Source organism: Diceros bicornis, chromosome 3 (assembly GCF_020826845.1).
Source record: "Diceros bicornis minor isolate mBicDic1 chromosome 3, mDicBic1.mat.cur, whole genome shotgun sequence".
In the NCBI taxonomy this organism is placed as follows: domain Eukaryota; kingdom Metazoa; phylum Chordata; class Mammalia; order Perissodactyla; family Rhinocerotidae; genus Diceros; species Diceros bicornis.
In genome coordinates, this window is record NC_080742.1 from 23,008,301 (window position 1) to 23,036,277 (window position 27,977).

General features: G+C 34.9%; 1 protein-coding gene across 1 annotated transcript in view; it reads right to left on the minus strand.

Moving 5' to 3' along the window:
- SEMA3D (semaphorin 3D) overlaps nt 1–27,977 on the minus strand; it is a 193,568-nt gene that overhangs the window by 11,506 nt on the left and 154,085 nt on the right. The window contains exons 12-16 of the mRNA XM_058524671.1: nt 15,670–15,892; nt 13,422–13,510; nt 11,520–11,561; nt 8,492–8,649; nt 6,172–6,236 (exon numbers count right to left, since the gene is read on the minus strand). Of these exons, the coding sequence (XP_058380654.1) occupies nt 6,172–6,236; nt 8,492–8,649; nt 11,520–11,561; nt 13,422–13,510; nt 15,670–15,892 (577 nt within the window). The remainder of the gene's footprint in view (nt 1–6,171; nt 6,237–8,491; nt 8,650–11,519; nt 11,562–13,421; nt 13,511–15,669; nt 15,893–27,977) is intronic.

Here is a 27,977-nt window from a genome sequence, read left to right on the forward strand (position 1 = left end):
TTAGACTGGCTCAACCAAAGAATTGGTCAATTTAGTAAAAGACAAATTAGTGCAATCAACTGGAAAAATGAAACAGCTATTTGTATGAAATCCTTTTTCAAATCGGTAAAAACAGTGACCCTTTGACACAAAGTCATCACTATATCAATTTGACTGGAAATAAATTTATTGTTGCTTCCAATGTTGTTTGTTTCATTTCTGAGTTTTAAATTTCCTATTTTTAACAATATCATTTACAGTTTCATCAAAAAGAATAAAACACCTAGGAATAAATTTAACCAAGGAGGTGAAAGACCTGTATATTGTAAACTATAAGACACTAACGAAAGAAATTGAAGAAGACACAAATAAATTGAAAGATATTCCATGCTCATGGATTGAAAAAATTAATATTGTTAAAATACCATACTACCCAAAGCAATCGAACAGATTCAATGCAATCTCTATTATAATTCCATTGGCATTTTTCACAGAAATAGAACAAACAATCCTAAAATTTGTATGGAACCACAAAAGACCCCAAATAGACAAAGCAATCTTGAGAAAGAACAAAGCTGGAGGCATCATGCTCCCTGATTTCAAACCATATTACAAAGCTACAGTAATTAAAACAGTGTGATATTGGCATAAAAATAGACACATAAATCATTGAAACAGAATAGAGAGTTGAGAAATAAACTCATGCATATATGGTCAATTAATTTACAACAAAGGAAGCAAGAACATACAATGGGGAAATGACATTCTCTTCAATAAATAGCGTTGGGAAAACTGGACAGCCATATGTAAAGGAACAAAACTGGACCACTATCTTACACCATACACAAAAATTAACTCAAAATGGATTCAAGTTTTGAATGTAAGACCTGAAACTATAAAACTCCTAGAAGAAAACTTTGGTGAGAAGCCCCCTTGATGAATTTTTGAATCTGATGCAAAAAGCACAAGCAACAAAAGCAAAAATACACAAGTGGGACTACCTGAAACTAGAAAGCTCTGCACAGCAGAGGAAATCACCAACAAAAGGAAATGGCAACCTACTGAATGGGAGAAAATATTTGCAAATCATATATCTGATAAAGAGTTAATATTGAAAATATATAAACAACTCAATAGCAAAAAAAAAAAAATCCAGTTAAAAAATAAGCAGAGGAAATGAATAGATATTTTTCCAAAGAAGACATATAGATGGCCAAGAGGTATATGAAAAGATGCTCAACATCAGTAATCATTAGGCGAACGCAAATCAAAACCACAATGCGATATCACCTCACACCTGTTAGAATGGCTATTATCAAAAAGACAAGAAATAACAAGTGTTGGCGACGATGTAGATAAAAAGGAACCCTTGTGCACTGCTGGTGGGAATGTAAATTGGCGCAGTCACTATGGAAAACGTTATGGAGATTACTCAAAAAATTAAAAATGGAACTATCATATGATCTAACAATTCCATTTCTGGATACTTAACTGAAGAAAACAAAAACATGAACTTGATGTATGCACCCCTAATGTTCATTTCAGGATTACTTGTGATACCCAATATATGGAAACAACCTAAGTGTCCATTGATGGATTAATGGATGAAGAAAATGTGGCATACGTATATATGAAATATATATCAAGGAACATTATTCAGCCGTAAAAAAGGGAAATCTTGCCATTCGCAACAACACAGATGGACCTTGAGGGCATTATGCTAAGTAAAATAAGTCAGACAGAGAAAGACAAATACTATATGATCTCACTTATAAGTGGAAGCTAAAGCAAGCTTATAGATACAGAGAACAGATTGGCAGTTGCCAGAGCCAGGGGGTGGGAGGTAGGCAAAATGGGTGAAGGAGGTCAAAAGGTACAATCTTCACTTAGAAAATAAATGTGTTGGGGATGCAATGTACAGCATGGTGACTATAGTTAATAATACTCTATTGCATATTTGAAAGTTACTAGGACAGTAAATCTTGGAAGTTCTCATCACATGAAAAAAAATATTTTTGTAACTACATGTGGTGATGGATGTTAACTAGACTTATTGTGGTGATCATTTCACAATGTATACAAATATTGAATCATTATGTTGTGCACCTGAAACTAATATAATGTTATGTCTGTTATACCTCGATAAAAAAAATTTCCATTTTTAATTTAAAAATATATGTATGTATGTACATATGCATGTAAATATACATATATACATACATACATATATATTATATATAATATTATATTACTACCAATTATTAAAAGTACAAAAGTTGTATACCATAACGTTTCAAAGTAGCAGAATATCTCATTAAGTGTAAAATAATTTTGAAGATAATATTTTAATCTTCCTGATTACAATCAAAAATTTTTTTCATAGTGAAATATCTGGATTAGCTCTTTATCGTAAATATATGACATATCACTGAAGTCGTATATTAGTCACTGCAGCAAGATTAGATGTTTTTAATGTTGTTAACTATGATCATGCAGCATCACAGCACACAACCATTAAGTATTGAACAAAGAAAGAAAGGAATGAAAAAACAAAACATATATTTGTCAATTATTCAAGCCTTGATTACCAAATAAAGGAAAACACATAGTTATGGTGGATTATAAGCAAGTCACCTCCTTTCCTCTTTACTACAAACTGTTGTTCAAATCTGACCCCTTCTCTCCCTTAAGGCTGCAAATAATTTAGTTTGTAAATACCCTTATAATCTCTACTTTAATTCCCACAATTAATTCTCTGTCTTCTATTCCAATCAATTATCTATACAGGTGTCAATTACTTTTATTTTAAAAAACAACTTTTCTTAGAAATATGAATTAGCTCCTTATCACCTACAGGGTAAACATAAATTCCATAGAATAACATAGGCACCATCACAAACTTAGCCCAACCCTTGTGAGGTCTTTCTGATTTTAATTATCATTACTTCATCTACTTTGTAAAATTTGACTTTCTGCTTACGGCACAGCTCAAATGCTATCTATCTGACCACCCTGCCCTTTACTCATGCTTTACGCAAACATTCCTACCTGCCTACCACACCAGCATTGCTTTAAGTGCTGGAGATGTACTGCTGACTAGGACAGGTAAATTCACCACCCTTAAGAAACTTACATTCTAGTGACAGAGACAAAGTAATCAAGTGAATGAATAATTTAGTATCTGGCAATTATGCGCTACAAATAAAAATAAAGCAGATTAGGGAATAAAGGGTAGAAAGGGAGAAAGGTATTTCAGAGCGGATGGTCAGGAGAGGTGTCTCTAAGAAATTAACATTCTAGGTACAGAATTAAATGAGGTGCAGATGGAGCTATATGGACGTCTGAAGAGAGGAGTTCCTCATGTAGAGAGGAAACAAATGCAAACCCAGCTGAGGCAGGAAGAAGACTGGTGCTTTTGAAAAAGAGAAAGCTGGTGTGCAAGCCATGTAACAGCGATGTGAGAGAGGGTCAGGAGATCAAGTAGAATCTGTAGGCCATGGTAAAGGCTGCAGATGTTTTACTAATTGTTCTAAGAAGTTAGCACAAGATTTTGAGTGAGGGAATGATCTAAATGAAGGTTTTCTTTTGGTGAAGGAGATTGGCCCTGAGCTAATATCCATTGCCAATCTTCCTCTTTTTGCTGAGGAAGACCAGCCCTGAGCCAACATCTGTGCCAGTCTTCCTCCATTTTTCATGTGGGTTGCTGCCACAGCATGGCTTGATGAGTGGTGCAGGTCTGCGACTGGGATCTGAACCCACAAACCGGGGCCACTGAAGTGAAGCATGCTGAACACAACCACAACCACTACGCCACTGGGCCAGCCCCAGACTGAAGTTTTTAAAAAGGTTACTCTGGTTAGTAAGTGGGGTAAAAACTGAAGGGGGGCAAGCATGGAAGCAGGGAGACGAGTTAAGTGGCTGCTGAAGAGGTGTGGTGGCTTCAGTTAGGTTGGCATCTATGGAGGCGATGAGAAGTAGTAGTAGTTGTGGCCATAGAGCCAAAAGGGCTTAGTGAGAGGTTGGTGGTAGGACATGAAAGAAAGAGAAAAATAAACAGATGACTCCCAGCTGCTTTTTAACCTAAGCAGTTGGGTGAATGGTGGTACTATTTACTAATATGGAGAAGTCTGCAGAACAAATAAATTTTGGAGAAGATGACAAGAATTCTTTCTCAGATATAATTTGAGATGCTTATTAGGCATTTAAGAGGGGTTCTTGAGTAGGCCTACAAGCCATGCAAATTTGGCACACAGGGAGAGTTCAGAACTGGACTATGAATTTGGGAGTCAAATTGCCTCTGATAGTATTGAAATTGATGGTATTAGGGAGTGAATAGGCAGAGATTGGATATTTAGATGGTAGGATGAAAAGCAAAGTTAAGAACATTCAGAAGGAGCAGCCTGTAAGGTAAGGGGAAAACCAGAAGGATGTGGTGCTACGAGCATAGGTACGCTGGAACACCATCCGTTTGAAAACAGAAAGCCCTGATTTGTAGTGCCTGCTGATTTTCCTGGTGTAAAAACTCCCACTATGGCTAATTAAAGCTACCAATGGTTTAAAACCAGCTCACAAAATTCCTAAATAATAAGCAATCAGCTCCCATAGGACCATGAGAACTGGCCCCAGCACATCACTACATGGAAGTCAAGAGAAGAGAGCGTTTCAAGCAGGAGCGAGGTAGAGATTAAGTAAAAATGAGAACTGAAAGAAGTTGGCCATTGGATTTAGCAAGGAGGAAATTGCTGATGATCTCGACAAAAAATGGATTGGGTAGAGTGATGATGATGCTACAAAAGACTGTGTGCAATGGGTTATAGTGAGAATGGGATATGGTGAAGTGGAGACAATAATTGTGAGGGCCTTGGGCAGTAACTGTGTTTTATATCACCTTCTTTATCACATTTATCATTATCTTACAGAGCACATATTTTACTAGTTTTTATGTTTATTGCCTGTTCCCTCCCCTAACACACACTTGAATGTAAGTCCATGAATGCACAGATTCCTTTCTTTTTTGTTTGTTGGTGTGTCTTCAATACACAACAGTTTCTGATAAATCTCATATGCACATGTGAAAAACTGTATACAGAGCACACAGTAATGATTGCTAAATAAAACACTGGACATGACAGTGAGTCACCTACACATTAGAACAAGAAGTCAAACATACGATTCTGGGCCAGAGCTTATTTTTCAGAAGAATGAAATTATGAATTATAAATAATTGTTTTGTTTTTAAATTAAGAAAACTGCTAGACCAGACTATGAAATTTGGGTTGTTTATTCAGTGTTTGGGTGGTTCCTAACAACGTAATGAAGGGAAGGCAGTTCTTTTCTTCCTCCAGTTGTGTGTGTGCGTGTGTGTGTATGTGCGCATGCACGTGCATGTGCTCATATACTTTCTATCTGAAGGTACAGCTTGATGGTGGAAAGTAACTGAAGCTCTGGAATATATACTTTCACAGATTTTTTTCTCTGTTATCAGATGCATTCAACAGATGCCCTCTCTACTCTTCACTCTGCCCTGCTCATATTCAGACTTTCAAGATGTTCCACTCTACGAAATTCTCTCTGAACAATAAGGCTTCTGGTGATCTTTTTGCTCAACTCCCATATCACTAATCGTGCCTTATGACATCTCCCCAGAGAATCATAAGCTCTCTAAGGAGTTTCTTTGTCTCCAAGTATACCCAGGACAATTATATGCACATGGAAGTCACTTAATAAATATTTACTGATTGAATGAAAACATGAATTAAAAAGTGGATACAAATAATGCACAGGCTACCTAAAACTTCTTTCTAATAAGTGCCTACACTTCCACCAGACTTTTCTGGGAGGGTCTCTTTGAGTTTACTCTAAATGTCCATATGTTTTGGACTATATCCTGTTTTATATCTAACAGCAGTTTTCAAACTTTACAAGGATGGATAAGGCAGTAAAAAAGAAAAAAAAGGAGAGGAATTTTAAAAGACATATGAAACAAATAGTGATATAACAAAGGATTATTCACTTAGGCATGTAGACAGAGGGTTGATTTATAAAATCTCCTATTGCTTTTCCAGAACATAAGCCTTATACAAAATGAGATCTTCCTATATAATAGATGTTTTAAGTCATATAACAAAAAGACACACAAAAACTAAGCTTAAAATTTGAAATGAGAGAAAAGCATATTAAACCTATACTTACTATCTTCTATGTCCCAGCACTGGGTGATTGGGTCTCCATACTTTACATCTTGGCGTCTAGCTCGCCTATGGAACAGGAATTAAATTGTTTAGAACTTCAAGCATGATAACTGGACTATCCAAAGTCTACATCTAACACAATAACAGTGGCAGTAGGAGAACTATGCTTATCTTACTGTTCAACTTCAATGCAGGTCAATACTCCAATCACTCTAACATTAATTCAAACACTACTAGTAGCAGAATTAGTATTAGGAACTAGTCAAATCTTGTTTTGGCCATAAGATGATCTGAATTTTATTTAACTACCACAGTTTTCTTTTTCTCTGACTTTGACAAATTATTCAACAGAACAGGTTGATATAAAGATAATTCAGGTTTTATATCCCTCAAACAGGGGTAACTATCCCTACCCTCTTTTTTCAGTCAGTCATTAGGAAAGTAATAAGATATAAAAGAGCTTTAGTTAGTGGGTAGCAAGTACACACAAATACAAAATCCCTTTCACATGAATACTCATTATTATACAAATCTGATTAAGCAACAAGATACATACTGTCACTTGAAATAGAAGTAAAAATTTGATATGGTGTGAATGACTAGAAGTGATTCCTATCTGCTGAAACGTAGTCCACATTCCTTTTCCGATAGTAGTGATAATGATAATGATAATAAATAATGGTTTTCTGCATTGTGGTCACATATTTTCCTTAAGAGAAAATAGTAACTGTTGTATAAAAAAAAAGAAAAATCTGCTACATCTAAGTTAAACAAGTCATATTTACAGTATATTTTCATTTGCTTTGGCTATTTTATGTTGCCACTTCAGCAATCATAGAAGTCACGATAAACCTTCTGCGATATCTAGGCTGTTCCTCAAGGGCAATGCTGACCAGATGACAATCCTGTACAAGATTCATCTATCACACACATTTTTTGGCTCATATGGACATTATGTTAGGTAAGGGAAAACATCACAGTGGCATGTCTGCAAGATCAGAGACAGTTTTGGGAAATACAAGATGAAAAAATTTTGATGGCATAAGGCACATAAGGTGAAGAATGTTTTTAAATCTTGGCTTCTTAAGGAACAGGGTCAACTCATCAAACTGAAGGTTCATTACCAACTAATGAGCACTTTTGTTTTTTAGCTTCTAGAAAAGAAAAATATTCCCAAAAGACTCACTATGATAAATATATTCTTAGCCAAAAACTATAACAAAATATTGCTGCTTTTTACTTTCAACTTGTAATACTGGTATCTCCTCACTCACATTCAATTAAGAGATTTCAGGGAATATAAAATGTCTCCTAATTTTAACAACAGTATCTACTGTTGTACTATACATTCAATCTGCAATTCTGAGAATTTGCAATTTGACAAATCAGTAACTTTCAAAAAGAAAAAAGTGTATATGTACTAGTGGGACTAACATATGCTTACTTTTTACCTTATTTTGTTAATAAAGACCTAAAGATTAAAAGAATACCACATACAATTTGCTGACATTTTATGTAGAGAAAAATATACCTTGAAGAATACTTTAGGAAAAAAGTGTAAACTATAATCCACATTTAAAACAATTATATCATAATATATTTAGCCAGGATCAGTCATATTGATGGGCATTCAGGTTGGTTCCAGTAATTTTACCCTTGAAGACAGTACTGAAATGAACATCCTCGAACATATAATTTTGTGGTACTTTTGCCCACGTGTGTATAGAATAAATTCCTAGCTGGGTACCGTTGGCTCAAAATAGCATTATCTTTAAGAGCACATAAAGCAGTGAACTACAAACAGCAGAGAAATAGTTTGATGGTTAAGTATATCTGAGTGGCAAAAATTGACCAAGTTAAACTTATGACAGAAAAGGAAAATTGTCCCGAGTCACTGGGATGTGCTGTGGGTTCTGTATAAGCCACACTTTTACAAACACATATACTTATGCATTTGCAACACAGTAAGTATGACTATATACATATTTAGAAAGAAGGGAAGAAGGGAGGAATGTAGAAAGGGCAAAGAAGTAAAGAAAAAAAAACTTTTAATAGTATTTAACATAGATAAAGGAAAAGAATATAAACAATTTATCAGAATTTTTAAAAGTTCCACATTTCAGAATTTCAGAACATTCTACTTTATCTTCCTTCAACATATAGTTTTATGCAAAACTATAAAACAATATTTGAATTTTAATATTCCTACCACAGACCATGTTTTCTATATATTTTCTCTTTAAACTATTAGACAAAGTATTTGTGTGATATATTCATTGTGTAGAATAGAAGGCTTCATATTCACTCTATGGGCCTCTTACCTTTTTGAAGTGGGTGCATAGCGAGAGCATGCGTTTCCATCCCAGGCACAGTAGGGGTCTCTGGCAAGACAACAGTCGGCACAGGCTTTCCCATAAGTGGCACATCTGTGCAAGGAGAGCTGAACCAATCCATCTCGGGAACCAATGTACAATTGTTGCTGCAAATCAGGCAAAACAAATGAATTAGAAGCATCTTTCAGACGAGTCTTAAGGACTTCCCTTTCTTGAATACCACATCACAGATCTAAATCTGTCTCCTCGGGTGTCCTACCCATTATAAACACTTGTACAGACACGTAACGAAGAGTAAGATAAGTCAATCACTTCTGCCCTGGCAGGATGGTGGTTTGAAGATGTTGATACTGAAATGGACAGCATTCTATAGAGCTAGAGTAACCTTGGCAGTAATTTAAGAAGGTCAAAAACCAGCTGCTAGACTGAGGAATTAAGATGTCAAATTCTTTCTCAATAGTTGAAAATACACTTTGGTAGATTATATCAAGCACAGATGCTAGAAGCCACACTGATGGTCTTCCCCTGCCGTGGCTTCTTACATGAGAGATGACTGAAAACAGATTTATAAGACTTTCCTGTGGTTTTAACTAAGCACTTCATTTGCTAATGAAGTATTTACTGACTCCTGAAAATGGGCTATAAGTGGGAGAGAAAGTATTTGGTATCACTGTGAAGAAAGTATTAAGGAGACTTGAGGGATGCCATATCACAAATGAAAGGCTGCAGGATATTGAAAAACTTAGCAAATAAAATTACATTTTGAAAATAAGTCCTGAAAATAATGTACTGCTCCCTATATGTATTCATTTGAATGTATGTGGTGAGGGGTGGGGTGGGGAGAGAGATGATACAAGTGAATAAACCATAGTCTGTGCCTTCAAGGAACTCATGGTCAACTCTAGAGGACTATGCCACACTTCAAGTGGGGGAAAAAAGTCTAAGAAATAGATACTGGCATAAATAACATACAGGTACTCAACTTACAGAAATACGTTTTATATCTCTACCACCCAATAAAATGTCAGTTAAGACTTCCTGGTTACTAAATGCAATATACATTGTATTTGTTTTACTTAAATTCTCCATAGTACTTGACACTAAGGACTACATCCTCCTTGAAACTTTCTTCACTTTCTCCTGTTCTCTCTCTTTATTTCTGCCTAAGACTTCTGTCTCCTTTGATGATTCTTTTCTTCGCATTAAATGTTGGGTTTCCTTCTTTTCTATTCTCATTTCCTTACCCCTCTTATTGTACAAAGACTCAGATGTAACAACATAAATGTGGACATACTGATTCCCCTAAAGCTACTCCTGTGACCCTACCTTGGCGAAAGGCACCATCCCAGTCACCCAAGACACAAAGGTGGGAGTTGTCTTTGAACTTCTTTCTCTCTCATTCAGTCTGTCACCATCACCATATCTTTTCCATTCTCTCAGATAGAACTCTCTAGTCTATTTCCTCCTCTTCCTCTCCACTGGCATGCCTTTGTATCAGTCCTTATCATTTCTTTCCTGGATTACTTGTAAGTCTCCTAATACTTCCGCTGGCTTCAGCCTTGTTTTCCAGCAACCCCTACCTCTACTCCAGGACTCAATCCATCTTCCACACTGCCACACCAGACTGATCTTTCTAAAAGGAAAATCTTATCATGACACGCTCCTGCTTAAAATCTTTAAAGGCTTTCACTGTCCTTAGATAAAATTGTTATACTTCTTAGGAGAACATATAAGGATGTGCCTAATCTTGTTCTGTCTTACTTCCCCAGATTCCTTTCTAGCCTTCTTGCCCCTTGAGCACACATCTGCCCTTTGCTCTAATGGTACACAGGCTTATTAGAATAAGCTATGGTCTCTCACTCTTCACATCTTTTCATTCATCATACTCTTCACACCCTTCTACTTGGCAAAGGCTTCCCCCTCCCATCCCCCCTTTTCCTTATCTGGTTAACTGTAACATCATTCACAGCTCATGTTACATCTCTCTTCTTTTAGCTATCTTCCCCTACTGCTCCCGGCTCCCTTTTAGGCCAGTTCCTCTCCTCTGTCTCCCTAGTATGTGCTTCCATTATTGCTCTGCATTGTTACCATGCTCTTTTGTCTCCCAGCAACACCCTAAGCTTCTGGAGGTTAAAGGCTATGTCATTCATTCATTTCTGTCCCCTCCAAGTAGTAGGCCTTCAAGAACTAAATGTTGAATGAATGAATAAATTAATGGAAAAGACCTGAAGAAGAAACCTATTTAGATCTTTTCCCTAATAACCCTATACCATACTAGTCCTAGTAGATTAAGACAACATTAGCAACACCTTAATGTTGAACATATTATCATATGACTTTCTTAAATCTTGGGGGTATAAACAGAAATGCTAATGCAAGTCTGAACCTCTTGAATCAACTGGAATTTGGAGTATCATATCTGAGAACTGTGAAATCATGTTAAATATTATTATTGTTGTTATTATTATTACCTACCATTTACTTCACACTTATAATATACCAGCTCTCTGTCTACAATTTTGCATGAAGCATCCTATTTATTAAGAGGTAGATATTATTTTTCTAACTTTACTGCTGAGGAAATTGATTCCAGGAGTCAGATATTAAGTGGAAGGTTGGAGGTTGACTGTTGGGCTCTTTGCCACCACAGTCCACAGTCTACCTTCTAGACTCCCTGATTAAACACCATTTTTAATGATTAGGGCTGGTATTCTACATGAATTTCTTATGGTTTTGACAGAAAGACATTCTCATGAGACTAGAAACATGAGCTCAATTTTCAAGAGGCAAAGGAAGGGGAGAATATATTATTCAATTAATGAACTTTGGTTCAGTTTCTCCAAAGGCAAGGCTGAAACAACGGCCTCTAATCAGTTATAAAAGAAACAAATAATCTAAAGCTTTTTACATTATTTATAATTTAACTTTCAATTTCAATGGATTACCCCTAAAATGAACTTTGATTCAAGCAACCTCTTGCTTTTGTGGTTAACTTTCATACAAAATTAGAAAGTACCTGCTTCAGAGACAGCTCCATGTTCAAGATGATTGATGAGTGCTGAAAACAGAAGTTAAATGTTAATAAAGATAATCATTAACAGTCTTTTATAGTAGCCAATATAGTGTTTCATCTTATACCAAAGATCATTGAAGTAAACTTCAAGGCCCTGTTATCCAGGGGAGAAAAGGATCTTAGTGTTTGCTATTTCTTTCCAATGGGCAGTGATTCTACCTTAATAGAAATTATCAAAATAGTTGTTTTAAAGTATCTTATTAAAGAAAAATGTATGAGGAAACACTCTGCATTGAAAATCGCTCCCAGGAACCCACAAGGTTTCTCCTGCTTCTAAATCTGCTTATCTTAACAGTTTCCATATAATTCAAACTAGTGTTGACAAGAATATCTCCATAATTATTTATCACCTCTTTCTGCTCTTACTTAGATCAGTAGTTCAAAAACTCATCCAGAGTTTCAGAACTCATAGCAGAGTTCTGAAAGTTAGAGTGCTCCTTGACCATATTCTTTATGGAACACTGCAAGATGCTGATGCATATGATACGTACTCGGACCAGTTTTACTTGTAGAAAATATGGCTCTATGCATGCCATATAAAATCAGAAACATGAACACAAAAGCTACCAAACTAAAAAGGATGGAATGTTTAAATTTTTTTCATCTGTTATCTATCTGTCTATCTATCTATCTATCTATCTATCTATCTATCTATCTATCTATCTATTTACTATTCATTCATTTCTCACCAGCCAACATTGCTAATTGACAACCAGTAGCAGATGTCAAAAATTTAAGAAAATATATGAAGGAAAAATTTTAAAGCAAGAAAGTTCTATCTAATAACTTTTTTGATATGAATTAAGAAAATAGGTTCATTATTTAATCTTAACAGTGGACTCCAAACAATTCCTCTTGACCACTAGCAACCACTGAGTGAGATTTGTTCTAACGCGCCTATCTGTCTTTGGGGGTTTTATTTTTGGTTCTGGGTTCACACTTATATTTGACATCAGCTTCTCCCTTAGGAATCACCCAAGATTTTGTTTTTGGTAGATGCCAGATAGCAGGTCTTGTTCTTGTTAACTCCTTGACCACTATTATCATCACAATGTAAACAGGATCCTGTGGAACCAGCATGTTAATTAACTTGCGCCCCTCACAGTGGAAAGGTCTTCTCTCTTTTAAGGCAATAGGTGGAAACAGTCCATTCTAATAAACTGTCTCAACAAAAATGTTATAAAGGCATAGCATATTTTTTAAAAGCTCTTCAAAGAAATACAATTTTATTTCTAATGTTATTTTCAAGAAATAATTTTAAATTGAATTTGACTGAGGACCCACAAAGAATGCCACAATTCAAATTTATTGTTAAAAGTCAAAGACATTCCCCAAATCTGGAAAACTATTATTTTAGATCTATAACTCTTTTGGTGAGTGAGGGGAGTCTAGCACACATTAAGACTTACTATCATGCAAACTTTTAAAAAAAATTCCTTACAGAAAAGCAAGGACACGTGATTTAGACACTCTTCCAGTTTTCTCAAATTCAATTGCAGAAAAATTGAAAAGTAAAATTTATAAAGTAGACAAGCATCTGGATAGTAAAACAGACCCCAGACTTTCATCTACTGTGGCAATTTGTCTGACCACATGCTCAGAGAATGCAGTAACGAGGGGCAATCCTGGGAGCTCGGAACTCAGGGGTATTCTACGGGGGAAGGTGAGTTCCATCCTTAGCTGTTTTTAAAACTTTTCTCCTTTGATTAAGGAAAAGAAAAATAAAGGAGCTAATTGCAAAGACTTCTCCAGGAAAAGTGATGATGTATTAAAACCAACACGTCCCGTATCAAGGACCACTCAGCTTTGCCATCTCCTCTCCCGGAACTCTAGACCAAGTCTTACCTTGAACACCTGCAACTCCTCCAGTACCACCTCTTCCAGGTTCCACTTCTCCTTCGAAATGCTGACAACTTTTAGGACTGTTCCAATGTCTGAAAAAAGACATTACCCATGATCCTGCTGTTTCCACTTCCATGGTTAGTTGTAAGTATATTCCTAACAACCTTCACATGGTTCCCCTCATTTTTCTGGAAATGCCTTTCAAGAAATCAGATTTAATAAAGCATGCAAGAAGGGAAGCTTAATGTATATGATTCTCTCCTTCTGAAACATTATAACTTTTAGCTCATAAAACACATATTTATAAAGAAAATATTAAAAGACATATACTTGGAGTATATTCCTAAGAAAAGGAATATATATGCCTCATTTAAATATTAGTTGAAAGGATAACAAAAGTGGAATGACACTTTTGGAACTTAATTAAAAAGGTTAAAATATATTAGAATAAAAAAAATTCTCTCAATGTAAGAAATATTTATTCAGTACTTATCAACTCACCACAAAAGGTAAGATATACATATTTTTAATAACGTTAACCAATGGAAGAGAAATCACTGAAGCTGTCTACATGAGAGAAATTGTAGCTCATTCATCAAATATATTTTACTTAGGGAAACATTATTAATGGGCTAGAAACTTAAATTTTATTCAAAATTATTGTAGTTCAATTTGAAAGACTATAACAAGACTTTATATTTAATAATATAAACTAAAAATTGATGTTTAGAAAAGATGCCTTAAATACAGGATCTTATATTGTAGTTCTACAAGGTGGCATGCTATTATAGAAAGACAATCAAAAGAAAATTTTAGAAAAAGAAAAAAAATCCCATTTGGAAATTAACTTATACAAAATAGATGCTTTTAAATTTCTGAACACTGGTGTTGGAGTATATTAACATGTGTGGTAATGATCCTGTTTGCACAAAATAGTCGGGATTATTTAACTCGGTTTTTAAATTACTCTAGGATTTTTGAAAAATATTAAAGATATATTTTCCAAATGTCATAACAAAATCTATCCATCTCTTAGTATTCTTATAATTTTCTCTGTGAAAGTTAGGCAGTACCACCTAGTGGCTGAATCGCATTGATGACACTGAAATGTCGAAGATCTAGGAATGAGCTTTGGGTGGGCAGTGCAAATTAAGTGGTGAACTCATTAGAATTAGTGACAAACTAATTATTTCAAATTTTGATGCTTCAGTAGTAATCTCTGTAGTCTTGAAAGCATCACTTATTTTCCTGGGCCTTGGTATCGCCATCTACAACATAATCAGGTTTGACAACTGGTGTTCTTGAAAGCCCTCTGTGTCTGTCACACACACGCTTCCCAATAAACCTAACTTTTTAAAAACTAATGTATTTTTAAAAATAAAATTATTCTAAAATTGTTTTGTAGTCCTGAAAACCTATTTCAATAAAAAAGTCCATTTCTTGAAAACCCATTAATTTCTATTTCTTTATGCAAGGCTTGATACATTTAATTACATAACATTATCTAGGATGCAGTGCTTTTGTTTTAATGATACATGTTATCTTTCACGCCATTAGAATTCACATGACATTATTAGATAATATTTTATTTCTATTTTTTGAGACGCACCAAATAAGCAATTTTTCTTTTTCTAGAAATAATATTTTTTAATAATTTTTTAATTACTGAATTGGCAGACAAAATAAGAAACAAATAAAACAGGCTCTAAGAATGAAAGTGATACTTAATCCACAAAATTCAAGGACAGGAAAAATAATCTCTAAGAAGTTTCTTCTTAAAGATCTTTACACAGCAATGATTAACATTTTTGAAAAGCCATCTTAAGTCAACTAAGTCAGTGATTCTCAAAATTGGGCGAAGGGATCCTTTGAGGTAGGGCTTATCAAATATCTCTGTAGAAAGAGGGAAATGTGAAGTTTGAAAATAAAGAAACATTGCTTTGCCCTACTTGTTTAATTTTAGTCCTTAATCATTCAACAAATATGTACTGAGCACCTAATCTATAGCAGGCACATTGCAGTCATAATATACAAATATATTTTGAAATCTCAAATAACACTCACGAAGGCTATAAGATATTTATGATTGCCAATTAAAAGCACGTTATGAAGTTTTAAGACATACTGACTAGGTATTATCTAATAATTATTCATTTTGATTTTGACCAATAAATTTTTTTGAAGGTTTTGTTTTCTTTGTCTAATGATGAAAAATTCCTTTTAAAGAAAACCCAACCTGGTTCTAGCATACCTGTTCCAAGAAACATTACATCATACTGGCCATCTTCTGCAACCACGTGGTCCACCACGATCTGCGTCAGTCTGTAATCCACATTGATTCGCTTGAATGTTGGTCCTCCCGCAACCGGATACACTGGCTTATACATCACAGGGTGCCGCTTTATGAAACTGATGACGTCATCTGGAAAATCTCGGGTGGATTTAATCAGTGGGTCATAAGTTTTACTTGGACACTGAAAAGAAATGGGGAGGGGAATAATTCAAGACATTGTTCAGGCACCTGAGAAATTTACATTTACTTCTAATAGAAAGTTTTTAAGGTTTATCACTGATAATATTAAAGGAATGGTCAACAGGATCAATATGGAATCACATGTTCTTGTAAATAAATGCAGTTTACCTCAAATATATTTAAATCCAGTTTTCTCTCTCAAAACTATTCTAAATTATTACAATGGGATATTATTCAGCCATAAGGAAGGAAACTTTGCCATTTGTGACAATAGGGATGGACCTTGAGGGCACTATGCTATTTTGAAATAAGTCAGACAAAGACAAATACTGTATGATCTCACTTACATGTGAATCTGAAAAACAAACAAACAACAAACAAAAACTAAGCTTACAGATACAGAGAACAGACTGGTAGTTGCCAGAGGTGGGGGTGGGGGTGGAGGAGTGGGTGAAATGGGTAAAGGGGGTGAAAAGGTACAAACTTTTTATATAGTTACTACTACTGTATTGCATATTTGAAAGTTGCTAAGAAAGTAGATCTTAAAAGCTCTCATCACAAGAAAAAAGATTTTGTAACTATGTATGGTGACGGATGTTAACTAGACTTGTGATGATCATTTCACAATATATACAAATATCAAATCATTATGTTGTACACCTGAAACTAACATAATGTTATATGTCAATTGTACCTCAATATGAAAATTAATTCTGCACATATTTTAAGTCTTTTGTCAATACCCACTTGGGCTCTTGTTTTCAAAATACTCTTTCCAGCTGCATTGGCACAAATGAAATTTATAATTTCAATCTCAAGACAATGTTTTTTCTTCCAAAAAGGCTGATCTCAGAAAACTGAACATAAAACTCCCATGTTAGATATTTCCATTGTCTTTTGAACTGTTCTCTTCTTAAATTAACCTCAGATTTTAAGGCAACTGTCTTTCCTTGTTGGCATGTGGAATGGCTAATGGTGATCAAAGAGAAACTTGTGAAACAAATTATCCTTGCTTATTAAAGCTTCTCAATGTTTCTTCAAAAAATTCTAAATTACATCTATCTGTATTTTCTCAAGTTTTTAAAGTGAGCTCCTTTCTTACAAAGATTATTGTTTCTTATGAAGATACATGAAATTTAAGTTGAAATAATAATCAAGAAAGTGATAAAGATGGGAATATATAAAAAACCATTATTTTCAATTTCCTTTAATTAAAGATTTCAGTTTTAAATTAAAACCAGGGTTATTAAAAATAAAATGGAACAAATCAACTTGTCATAAAAATTACTGCAACAGAGCTTTAATAGTTGGACACCATAATTACCTGTTATTTTGTAACTGATGTGAAAATTATACTGTGAATAATTCAAAAGCTCTTCCCTTGAAGGATCTGTGGAGAAACCCTCAAGGAATTTTTCACTTCTCTCTATAAAATTGCCTGTGTGCTTTTTAGCGTTCACTAGTTCAATAGTTAGCATACCCTGCCCCCTGGTGGTAAAAGGAAAAAGCTCAAACTAGTACAAATTAAATGAATTTGATGTGACTTTACCCAAAGAACATGAATAAAGAGGGACTTACTTTATAATCTGAATTTTTTTCCAGCAAATATCTCCCCTCCCACATACTAAATCTATTTTATGATTTCAATATACTGTAATTTTGGAAGTTACCTCAGAACAATTCTACTATTACATTTGAATTTTTAATAAGCTAATACCTACTTTTGGAATGGAAAACTTTGGTTTTATGATACAGGCATAGAGAAGAAAATGAGTGACATTAAGGAAAGTTTGTAAAAAAAGTACTGCTTTTGTCCTATTTTAGTTTTTAGACAAGTTGGAAACATAATCTCCACTGAAGTGAGTCATTTTTACCAGGCACTAGTTAGATTCTTGTCAAGGTTTCGCAATTACTTCTCAGTCAAAGCATTCAAGAGGGTCAATTCTTAGGGAACTAAAGATACTGGAACTAAAGATACTTGGGTTAGTCATAATATATGACCCTGACCTCAAATTTTATAGCAATAAAATCATAATGGCTCACTAAATTAGAAGAAATATCAAAGAAGTTGCACTAAAAAAAATCTGCTAACGATTTTCGATAAAAAATTTGAGACTATCTTTGTCTTCCACAAAATCTCACATGTCTGGTCTTAAGAAATTGATCTTTTCTTGATATCTATTTACGTGTCCCAGGTCTGCACCAAAGAGGTTAGAAATGTCCTAGAATATTAGCCATTTGGTAATACTTAGCATATTCTTAACTGAATGTTAGTCTGAAGATCTTAAGTCTATGTCTTCAGCCATTGTTTCTAGTACTTAGCCTTCAGCCAAGTGGAATCTGTCAACTCGATAATGGAAGGAACCCTATATTAAATAGATTAAGCTGAGACTCAAAATGGATATGGAGCTCAAATGATACAAAGCTCTTGCCCAATTACAGGTTGCATGTTTGAGGCTCAGTCAAAGCCATTCACAGAGAGCTTATAGCTTATAATGCCTGCGGCACAATCTGGTTGGTCTATCATTTGAAATCAAAGCAAAAGTAAGATTTTGCCTGCATTACATTTTTGAAACAGCCTTCTAACTTAAGAAAAAAATCTCTTTTGACTTTGCAGCTGTAGTTTCGCAGTAGCCAAAATTTCAAAAGTAATATCATGACACTCAAGGCACAGTTTTTGATATCAAATTTTGAAATAATAAGAAATTTTAATGTGAGAAAGTATAGATGAATGAAGAAATGAACATTTTGCAAAGAAACAAATACGACAATTTTCCTCATTGCTCACCTCTGACAAAAAAGTTTAAGTGTAGTAAAATCTAAGAAAAAAGGAAGAGAAGGAAAACCTGGTTTCTATCGACTATTATAAAATGATCTTTGAGAATGTATTTTTTCTTATGGCAGCTTTTCCTTGTGGCATGCTGCCAGTGTTTGGATAAGATCTTTATCCTCTGGGTGGCTGTGTGTGATTTCTCAGGTCTGTGTCTCCTCTATGCTTTCACAAATGAAAGTGATTTGGTAGTTACTCTCTGAGGTTTAAGATAGCACAGTTTGAACCAAATATTATTTCTGTACCTTAGAAACCAGTGGAATTTTTTCCTTTGATATCATATTGCTGTGTAGCACATAGATCTAAAAATAACTTGAGATGCCAAGCAATGCATGCAGGTAAAAGTCAGAAAAAAAAATTCCATAAAGGAAAAAAAGAAAGTGTGGGAAAATGCTACATCTAAAACAAATGAACATATTCAATTATTTTCCTTCAAAAAATCCTAGAAAATTTTCCTATTGCAGCTATACATCCCAGGTATTAAAAATCTAGTGAATTTTTCTCCACATGTACATACTTTTAATTTCTACCTGTTAACACAGTCCCTCTGACTACATCATAGAGGACTATTTATTTCTACCTCCAGCTTCTATATTTGCCTGACTTCCACATTTTAGCTCCAATGACTCTAGGAAATAAATCAGGAACTTATCTGCGTCTCCATCTACTATTTTGAAAAACTCTAAGACAGTTCAAAATTTAAGAAGAAACAAAGAAAGAAAGCGATTAGCAAAACTTTAAAATGTCAGAATCTTGCTGGAAACAATACCAGCACAAGGGCAGAAGAGAAAAGAGACCTGCCTCGGCAGACCCTGAGATGAAAGGGTAAACCTAACAGCAGCAAGCCCTGGTCGGGCGCCTATCTCCGCGGCCGGCTGCCACAGCTGGCTAGGTGTGATTGTGTTATGCTTGGCAGATCTGCATGTTTGTACAGGGCCTTTAGTAGTGCAGTGGGAAGCAATGGATAAGAGGAGAAAAATGGTTTTTATCCAATGAGAGAACTTTGCCCCTTGGCAAGGCACCAGACAGCTGTTAAAAGTTTTCTCCCCCTGCTGTTTGAGGCTACTTTCTACAGGTTGCAGTTTCCTTTTAAAACAAATCAGAGGAATGACTAATGTGAGCGAAGACAGGGCACAAGGAAAGACTGAATCAGGCTTTCATTTTAGCAAGCTGGGAAAAATAAACTAAATATGTAAAGGAAGCCTGTTTGTTATTTATAAAGTAAAAAATGCAAATGTAATAGGTGCCATCCTATCCCCCTGCTTATTCATCTAAGAGTCAGTTTATAACAGATATGGACACGGCAGGACCCTATATTCAATATCAGAGAGAGCAAGGCCACAGGCACATATATAGAAGTCAATGTCTCTCTCTCTTTTTTAAGATTCCCTTTCTCTTAGAGGAATTTCTGTATCAGAAAAAGGAAAACACTATTGAACATAGTAAGTAGCCTGGGATTTGGAGAATCTCATTTTATTTATTTATTTATTTTTTTCCCCAAAGCCCCAGTAGATAGTTGTACGTCATAGTTGCACATCCTTCTAGTTGCTGTATGTGGGACGCGGCCTCAGCATGGCCGGAGAAGCGGTGCGTCGGTTCGCGCCCAGGATCCGAACCCGGGCCGCCAGCAGCGGAGCGCGTGCACTTAACCGCTAAGCCATGGGGCCAGCCCGAGAACCTCATTTTAAAAGTGAATGTTAGCCCTATGGAAAAGAAAGCTGAAAGCCAGTTGAAAAGATTAATTTATGTTAAGAATCAATTGCCTCTCACTCTTTCAGAGAAACACAGCCTATATACAGTTAAAGGAAAATGATCGTGATATTTTGTCACACGCCTTCTTCAGTGTAATAAGATTTAGGAACTTGGAGTCAGGACACCCAGATTCTAGTCCTGCCTCTGCTTCTCCCTTCTAGAATCAAAAACCTAAAAGAAATAGAATTAAATGTATCCTCAGTAATTTAAAGATGGTAACAAAGTAACAGTTTATTATCCAATAAGTGGAAGGCCACACAGTGACCAATGTTGGGAAGAAAATAAAACTGTGAATTTAACATGATAGAGAGGCATCTATGAACTAGTGACGCATAAAAGCGGAGAGTTTTCTACAGATTTTAAATTAATTAGGAAGCTTTACTTAAAACACAATAAAACAAAACAACAACAACAAAATGTTAGCCATTCCTCAGGTGCATAAATGGGATGATAGTGTGAGGCACTGTGAGGGAATTCTTCCACGATTTTTCAGTCCCACTTGGCAAGATTATCACAGTCTAACACTATACAAATCAAAAGGAAGTTTAGAATACTACTTTTGAATCTCATATTTTTCTTTTTGCACACTTATTTTTGAAGTCAACCTTAAAACATCTGTTTTCTACAATATAATCAAGAAAATTCTTAATGGGGCCAGCCTAGGTTACAACCCAGATCTAATTTAGGAGATTAATGAAGACATACAATTCTAAGAATCATCTGCTCTATGAAAAACATGTTGCAGGAGTATGTCATTGCTCAAGCCAAATATTTTAGGTAGATCAGGAAGAGAAAACAGGGTGCCCAAAGAGTGTTGGAAGTTGTGGATTCCAAGGGGAAAGTTGGAATTTCTCAGTAATCATTCTAGTTCTAGGTGAAGTACCATTACATATATCCAGTCTACTATATAGATGGAGTTACTGACATTACGTAGTATTATCTATGATACAATCTCTCCAGGATTTGCTTTTTTGAAGCAAAATCCTAAGTCAATCTCAGTGAAGGCAGTGATGCTTTGATATATTAGAGTAAAAAGGGCCTTTTTAGGCCAGGTGGATATGCCAGGACCCAGGGCTCATCCATGGTAGCATAGCTGGTAAGATGAAGTTTCCAGTGGACCTGGAATCAAAAGAACTTTGTGATTTTTCAGTGTCTTTTATAGAGTTAGAAAGTGTTATAATTTGGTGGGAAATAAATAAAGACTGTTAGACATATCCACAGCCCCATCCAGAGTTTGGGAGATTTTCTCTCATAGCAGAGAAGATGGACAATAAGGGCCCTCTTGCAAAGGCGGGAAATGGTATACCTTTCCCTTTGATTTATTCTAGAGGAAAACTATGTGAGGAGCTATCCATGGTGGGACTTCTGGTTTAGATGAAGATTTGAAATGTTACAGAAAGGGAGAGATTTCACTTTTACACACTTGGTGGTAGCTGAAAAATCACTTCACATTGTTTTTGTACTGGATCAGTTACATTAATTAGCTAATCGATTAATAAGGATATGATGACTTCAGAAAAAAGATTTAAAAGTTTTCTAAAGATCTGAACTCCTAAAATAGAATTGTAGAGGGGAGATGTTTCTTCAGGGATTATTTGAGATTTAACAATTCTTAGCCAACTTTTTACAGGAAATTTTAATATTTTTCTTCTTTTTTTCTCACTAAAAAGACAAGGGCATATTATCCATGCTCAGAAATAAACCATGGAGGGGCAATAAACAGGAAGGAGGTTAGCTTAGAGGTTTTGACATTTCACGTGACTTAAGAGCAAACAAAAGAAAACCACCACCACCACCGACATAAAGAATTAGAAAGTTAAGAGCTGAAAATGAGCATTTATTCAATGTGTCCAGTGTCAGTGTAAGAGGTAGAGCTGGGGCAAGAAGTCAAGTCTTTAGTATTCAGTCAAGGATGCTTTTTACCATGTCATGGTGTTCCTTGAAACATGGCTTTGTTTCAAATGTTTGCACCAAGAAATTCACAGGAATCCTGACAATCACCATTCGCATCACCTCTTTTTAGTATCTATATACAAAGAAAGAACATGTTTTGCTGGTGTTTAAGCTATTAATGGGAGTTACAACGTGTTTATCATTCACCAGTGTACACATAGTAAAATCAAGTTATGAGATTAAAAGAGAGTACCTATAACTACCTCTTTTTGCTCCCTACCAAAAAAACTGGAGCCTTAGTTGGGAAATTCATGTGTAAGTTTTGGTCTTTAAAGCTATTTAATAGTAAAAGCAGTAACTATTTGGAGGAAAAATGAATTGTTATATTTATAAAATTAGAGGTTTAGAAATTATCAAAAACTGCAGCAAAATGATTCAAGAGTAGTGAAACATTTCTTAAATATTTGAAGTTCAAAAACAAGTACTTTCCACATTTTGGTTATTGTGAACAGTGCCACAATGTACATGGGAGTGCTAATCTCTCTTCAAGATCCTGATTTCAATTCTTTTGAATAAATACCCAGAAGTGGGATTGGTGGACCTTATGGTAGTTCTATTTTTCATTTTTTGAAGAACGTTCACACTGTATGTGGCATCATCGACTGATGAATGGATAAAAAAATATGGTATACACATATAGTGGAATATTATTCAGTCTCAAAAAGGAAGGAAATCCTGCAATATGTGACAACACAGAGGATCCTGGAGGACATTATGCTAAGTGAAATGTCAGTCACAGAAGGACAAAAACTGCATAATTCCACTTACATATATAAAGTAGTAAAACTCATAGAAGCAAAGAATAGAACTGTGGTTGCCAGGGGCTAGGGGAAGTGGAAAATGGGAAGTCACTCATCAATGAGTATCAAATTTCAGTTACACAAGATGAATAACTTCTAGAGATCTGTTGTACAACATTATAGTCTATAGATAACAATACTGCATTGTACACTTAAAAATCTGTTAAGAGGGCAGATCTTATTTCAAGTGTTCTTGCCACAATAGATTTTTTTTAAAAGTACTTTCATCTCACCTTTTTGATAACAGAATGATTTAAAAACTGAAACTCACTTTCAAGTAAACATTTATCAATAGTTTACATCTATGCATAAATCATAAAAATTCTTTATAAAAAAAGAATAAAACTACAGAGTAAATATTTTATAATAAATCACATATCAGAAAGGAAATCTTCTGCCTTTAAAAATCTTCCCCAGATTCTGGGTTTTCCAGCAGCCTGTTACTTTCGGCCTGACCTCAGTTTGGTTTCCGTATCTGACCTGCACTACTCACTGTATGGTGGATTCCTCCATATTTCATTTCACTTGGAACTTCTTATTACCAAGACCTGCAGTTCAATAATGATTAAAACAGTCCATCTGAACAAAACACAGTTTGTTCAGACATTCTATTTGGACACCAGAGGGCAGAAGAATCCTTGGAAGTGAAGGAATTCTGTAAATGTATCCTTGTGCATCCTGGAGTTTCCTGGCTTATTGATATTGTAAAGTAGTGATATCACTGTAAGGCTAGGAGTTTATGTTTGACTTTTTGTCACAAGAAGTACAGAATTCTGTCAAAACTAAAAAATTAAGGTAGCTATGGCACACTGAAAGTTGTAGTGTTTAATTACCTGAGTGACAATGTCAACAGAAGGCACTGCGGGAGAACAAAGAATTCAACCTTAATAGCAATAGGGATGAGAAAATGTAAATGCAAAGGTGCTTTTCAAAATAATCTATTAAAATTTTTATCTTAAGTATAAAGTGGCTTTCAGTATAGATTCTGACATTCCATAAGAAAGCAAATTATTCAGCAATGCTTTTATTAAAGTAAGATTTACAATGAAAGAAACGACAAATACAATAAGGTTTCAAAACTTCATTAATATTTGTGCAGAGAACAGATCAATCCCCGGGGAAACAAAATTCTGTCTGGTCATTCGTTTTTATCTCTTTGAGGGTAGAAAGGCATGGAGGTTAACGGCATTTGATTCGGAGGCATGTCAATCTAAGTTTAATCCCAATTTCACCACTTCACAAGTTATGAGACCATGAGCATGTGCTTATCCTCACTGGGCTTTTTCTTATCTATAAAGTTGTGATAATAACATCTACATTACTATGTTGCTGCAAGGAGGTACTGAGATAACATATAAATGCTTATCACTGTGTCTGGATCATAAGGCATGTTCAATAATGGTTTTGACTAAAATTTCTGAACTGGGAGTTTGTAGAAAATAAGAAGACTCATAACTTCACTTAAAAATTACTGCAATCAGGCTGCTTAAAAAAATTAGATGAGAGAGAATGTCAGGAGATTAAGTAAAAATAAATGCAGTTAATCTTCAGTAGGGTATTCAGCAGTACATCAATTAGGTGAATTTAGAATATGTGAATATCAGAGAATTTTAAAGAGTAAAGGAGAGAAGACCGCTCAGAAAACTCCTACATCCCTCGTCACTCTGCTGTGTTTGGCGATATGATATTGGGAAAGTTATTTAATTATTCTGGGCATCAGTTTCCTCCCCTGTAAAATGAAGGTGAATTATGTGGTCTCTGTCACCCATTCTGATTTATAGATTCTCAAATTTTACAAGTGTAGTTATTTGATACACCGTGAAATACAATTTCAAAGATTTTATGAATACTGAGTTATTTAAAATAGTAAAGTCAGTTTATAAAAAGCATATTTGTGTAACAGATTATCATAGCAGATATATGATGTTCCTGACTTCAATACCAGCCCTCCAAATATATAAAATATAATGTGGAAAATCCGATTAATACTATTATATGCAAATAAAAAGTAAGATATCATTTAAAAAATAACTAAAAGTAAGGAAGCAACAAAGTTACACATTTATGTATGATCTTAGACATTTTCAAATTTGGTCAGAGAGAGTCCAAAGGGACTATAAAAGTAACTAGTTACTTGGAAATAATTGATATCCTTTGGCTACTGCAGCTTTCTCGCTCGATACTCCTGCAAACCTTTCAGGAGGAGTTGTCCATCACTATTTTTACACAGAACCAACTGGGAGAGGTTGGTCAATAAAAAATAATTTAAAAATACCTTAATATTATTGTTTTACATAAAAAATTCTTTACACTGGCTTATATTGTTGCTCCTCATTTTTTTTAAAATTTTATTTATTTGTTTTTCCCCCAAAGCCCCAGTAGATAGTTGTATGTCATAGCTGCACCTCCTTCTAGTTGCTGTATGTGGGACGCGGCCTCAGCATGGCCGGAGAAGCAGTGCGTCGGTGGTGCCCGGGATCCGAACCCGGGCTGCCAGCAGCGGAGCGCGTGCACTTAACCGCTAAGCCACGGGGCTGGCCCTGTTGCTCCCCATTTAAAATCAGCATAGACATATTTCAGTTTAGTTCAGAACAAGAAGAAAGAACCACCCTTTTAACATAAACTACAAAGCAAAGTAAATAACCTCTGACAGTAACTAGTATAATTTGTTTCCTCTGTCTAAGTTCCAAAAAAGGACATAATCTACCTATTCAAGGAGAAAGTTCAGATGGGAGTCTTTCTGAGGGAAACTGTCTTTCTGTCTCCGTTACCAACAGTGGCCCGAGAATGGGCTACGGAAAAAAGATTAGGCATAATTCTCAAAGCTCAGCTTCAAATGCAAATATGTTAACACATTTTTAAAAAGCATAGGAATTCTATGAGAAATATTGATATTTAGAAAGGATAAAGGAATAACTCTGTTAAATGGCACTTCCTTATGATAATATTCTTCCTTTTCTAAACTGTTACATAGAAAAAAATGTTAAGTATTTCTTTGGTGGCCTGGATACAGCCTATTCTCTAGATAATTCTGAATTCTTCAAGAAAATATCTACGTGTAAACACTTTATATTTTGAGTACTCAGCAGCAAAGACTGGAATGTTTACCATAATGTGGTGCTTCTTTTCTCGTTGATGACAGACCCTCATCACTGACATGTATGCTTTACTATTTTGGCGGTAGGGGTCACCTATTCACATTTCAAAGAAGTGGCTGTGTACTTATGAGAATCACGTAGCAGTGATTGTCTTAAGCCTCATATGGCATTCACAGCTCTTTCAGGCAAGAGCAAGAAGCATTGATAACACTCACCTCTGCAGCACCTCTCACCTACACCATAACTGGAAAGTAATATAATCTGGAAGCATCAGCATGTGATCATTTTGATAAATAACTTCAATTTCTTAGTATTAGAAGAATCAACTGCTATATATATATGTATTCAAATAATTTTCTGTAATTAACGTGGATGGTTTCAGTCCCAAATTCTTTCTCCTGTAACATCCGGATAATTGAAGATGTTTTTTAAAAATGGCCTGAATGGTCACAGTCTTTATTTTTTAAAATAAACTCATGCAGAAACAGCTCAGAATGTGATAGTCTGTGATACTTAACTCCAGAATCCCCAGTATACACATATATATATGGGATGTACATTCAGTGAAAGATCTCCCAGAGAAAGGGAAAATAAATATAATTCAATATTAAAAGTTTTTAATATAGTATCATAGTACAGGACTAAGAGCTTGGACTCTGCCACCAGAGTGTTTGCTTTTAAAACTCAGCTGCACCACTCACCAGCCTTGTGACCTGGGGCAAATTACTGCACCTATCTGTGTCTGAGACTGCTCATCTGCAAAATGGCATTAATAATAAGAGCACTTCCTTCTGAGAATCATTATGAAGACTAAGATTTGTAAAGCCTTTAGAAGGATACCTGCACACCCACCCTAAGAGTCCCTACACCCTATGTTACTGTTAAAAATAAAATAAAATAAGCAAGTACAGCTTTGACATTCAAACAAAATAAAAATGTGAATCCTGAAAATCATAATATTATTTGCAAAAAAAAAGGTTATTTCCACAAAAGTTGGGATTACCTTATAATCAGTCCAGGAAACATCCCTGAAACATATTTATATTGAGGAATTATGAAAGGGGAAATAGACACAGTTGTAAAATGTGTTTCCCAAATTTAATTAGGTCATACAACAGGAGGATGAAAAGAGAATTCAGACAGCCTGGCTACCAGCTATTTCCCCGTTAAGAAGGAACAAATGAAAAGACAAAATTCAGTAGAAATACACTGGTTAACTCAACAATTTTTTTCAGAGATTTTGATGATTATTTTAGACCTCTTTGTAGAAATATTCATAGTGAATCCTACATGAAAAAAATTAAAGAAGTTTTTCCTTTTATATTAGGTCAATTAACCAATCTTAAAATATTTAAGTAACTTAAACTGTTTTAATCACATCAACAAAACAAAACAAAAGCCCCCATTTATATTGCACATATGGATTGTAAACTGCACTTTGTTTTTTTAAACATATGCATAAACTCTAAAACACATTTCTTAATTGTTTCATCTGTGCTTTAAACATAATTTATACTATTTGGATAGAATTTTGGACACAGGGTTTTCTAGGTCTTTTCCCCACCTAAAATATGCATATTATTCCAAGGTGCAACATAATAAGAAAAGATAAATGCATAACAAGAAAGGAGATAATTTAAATGAACCATTATA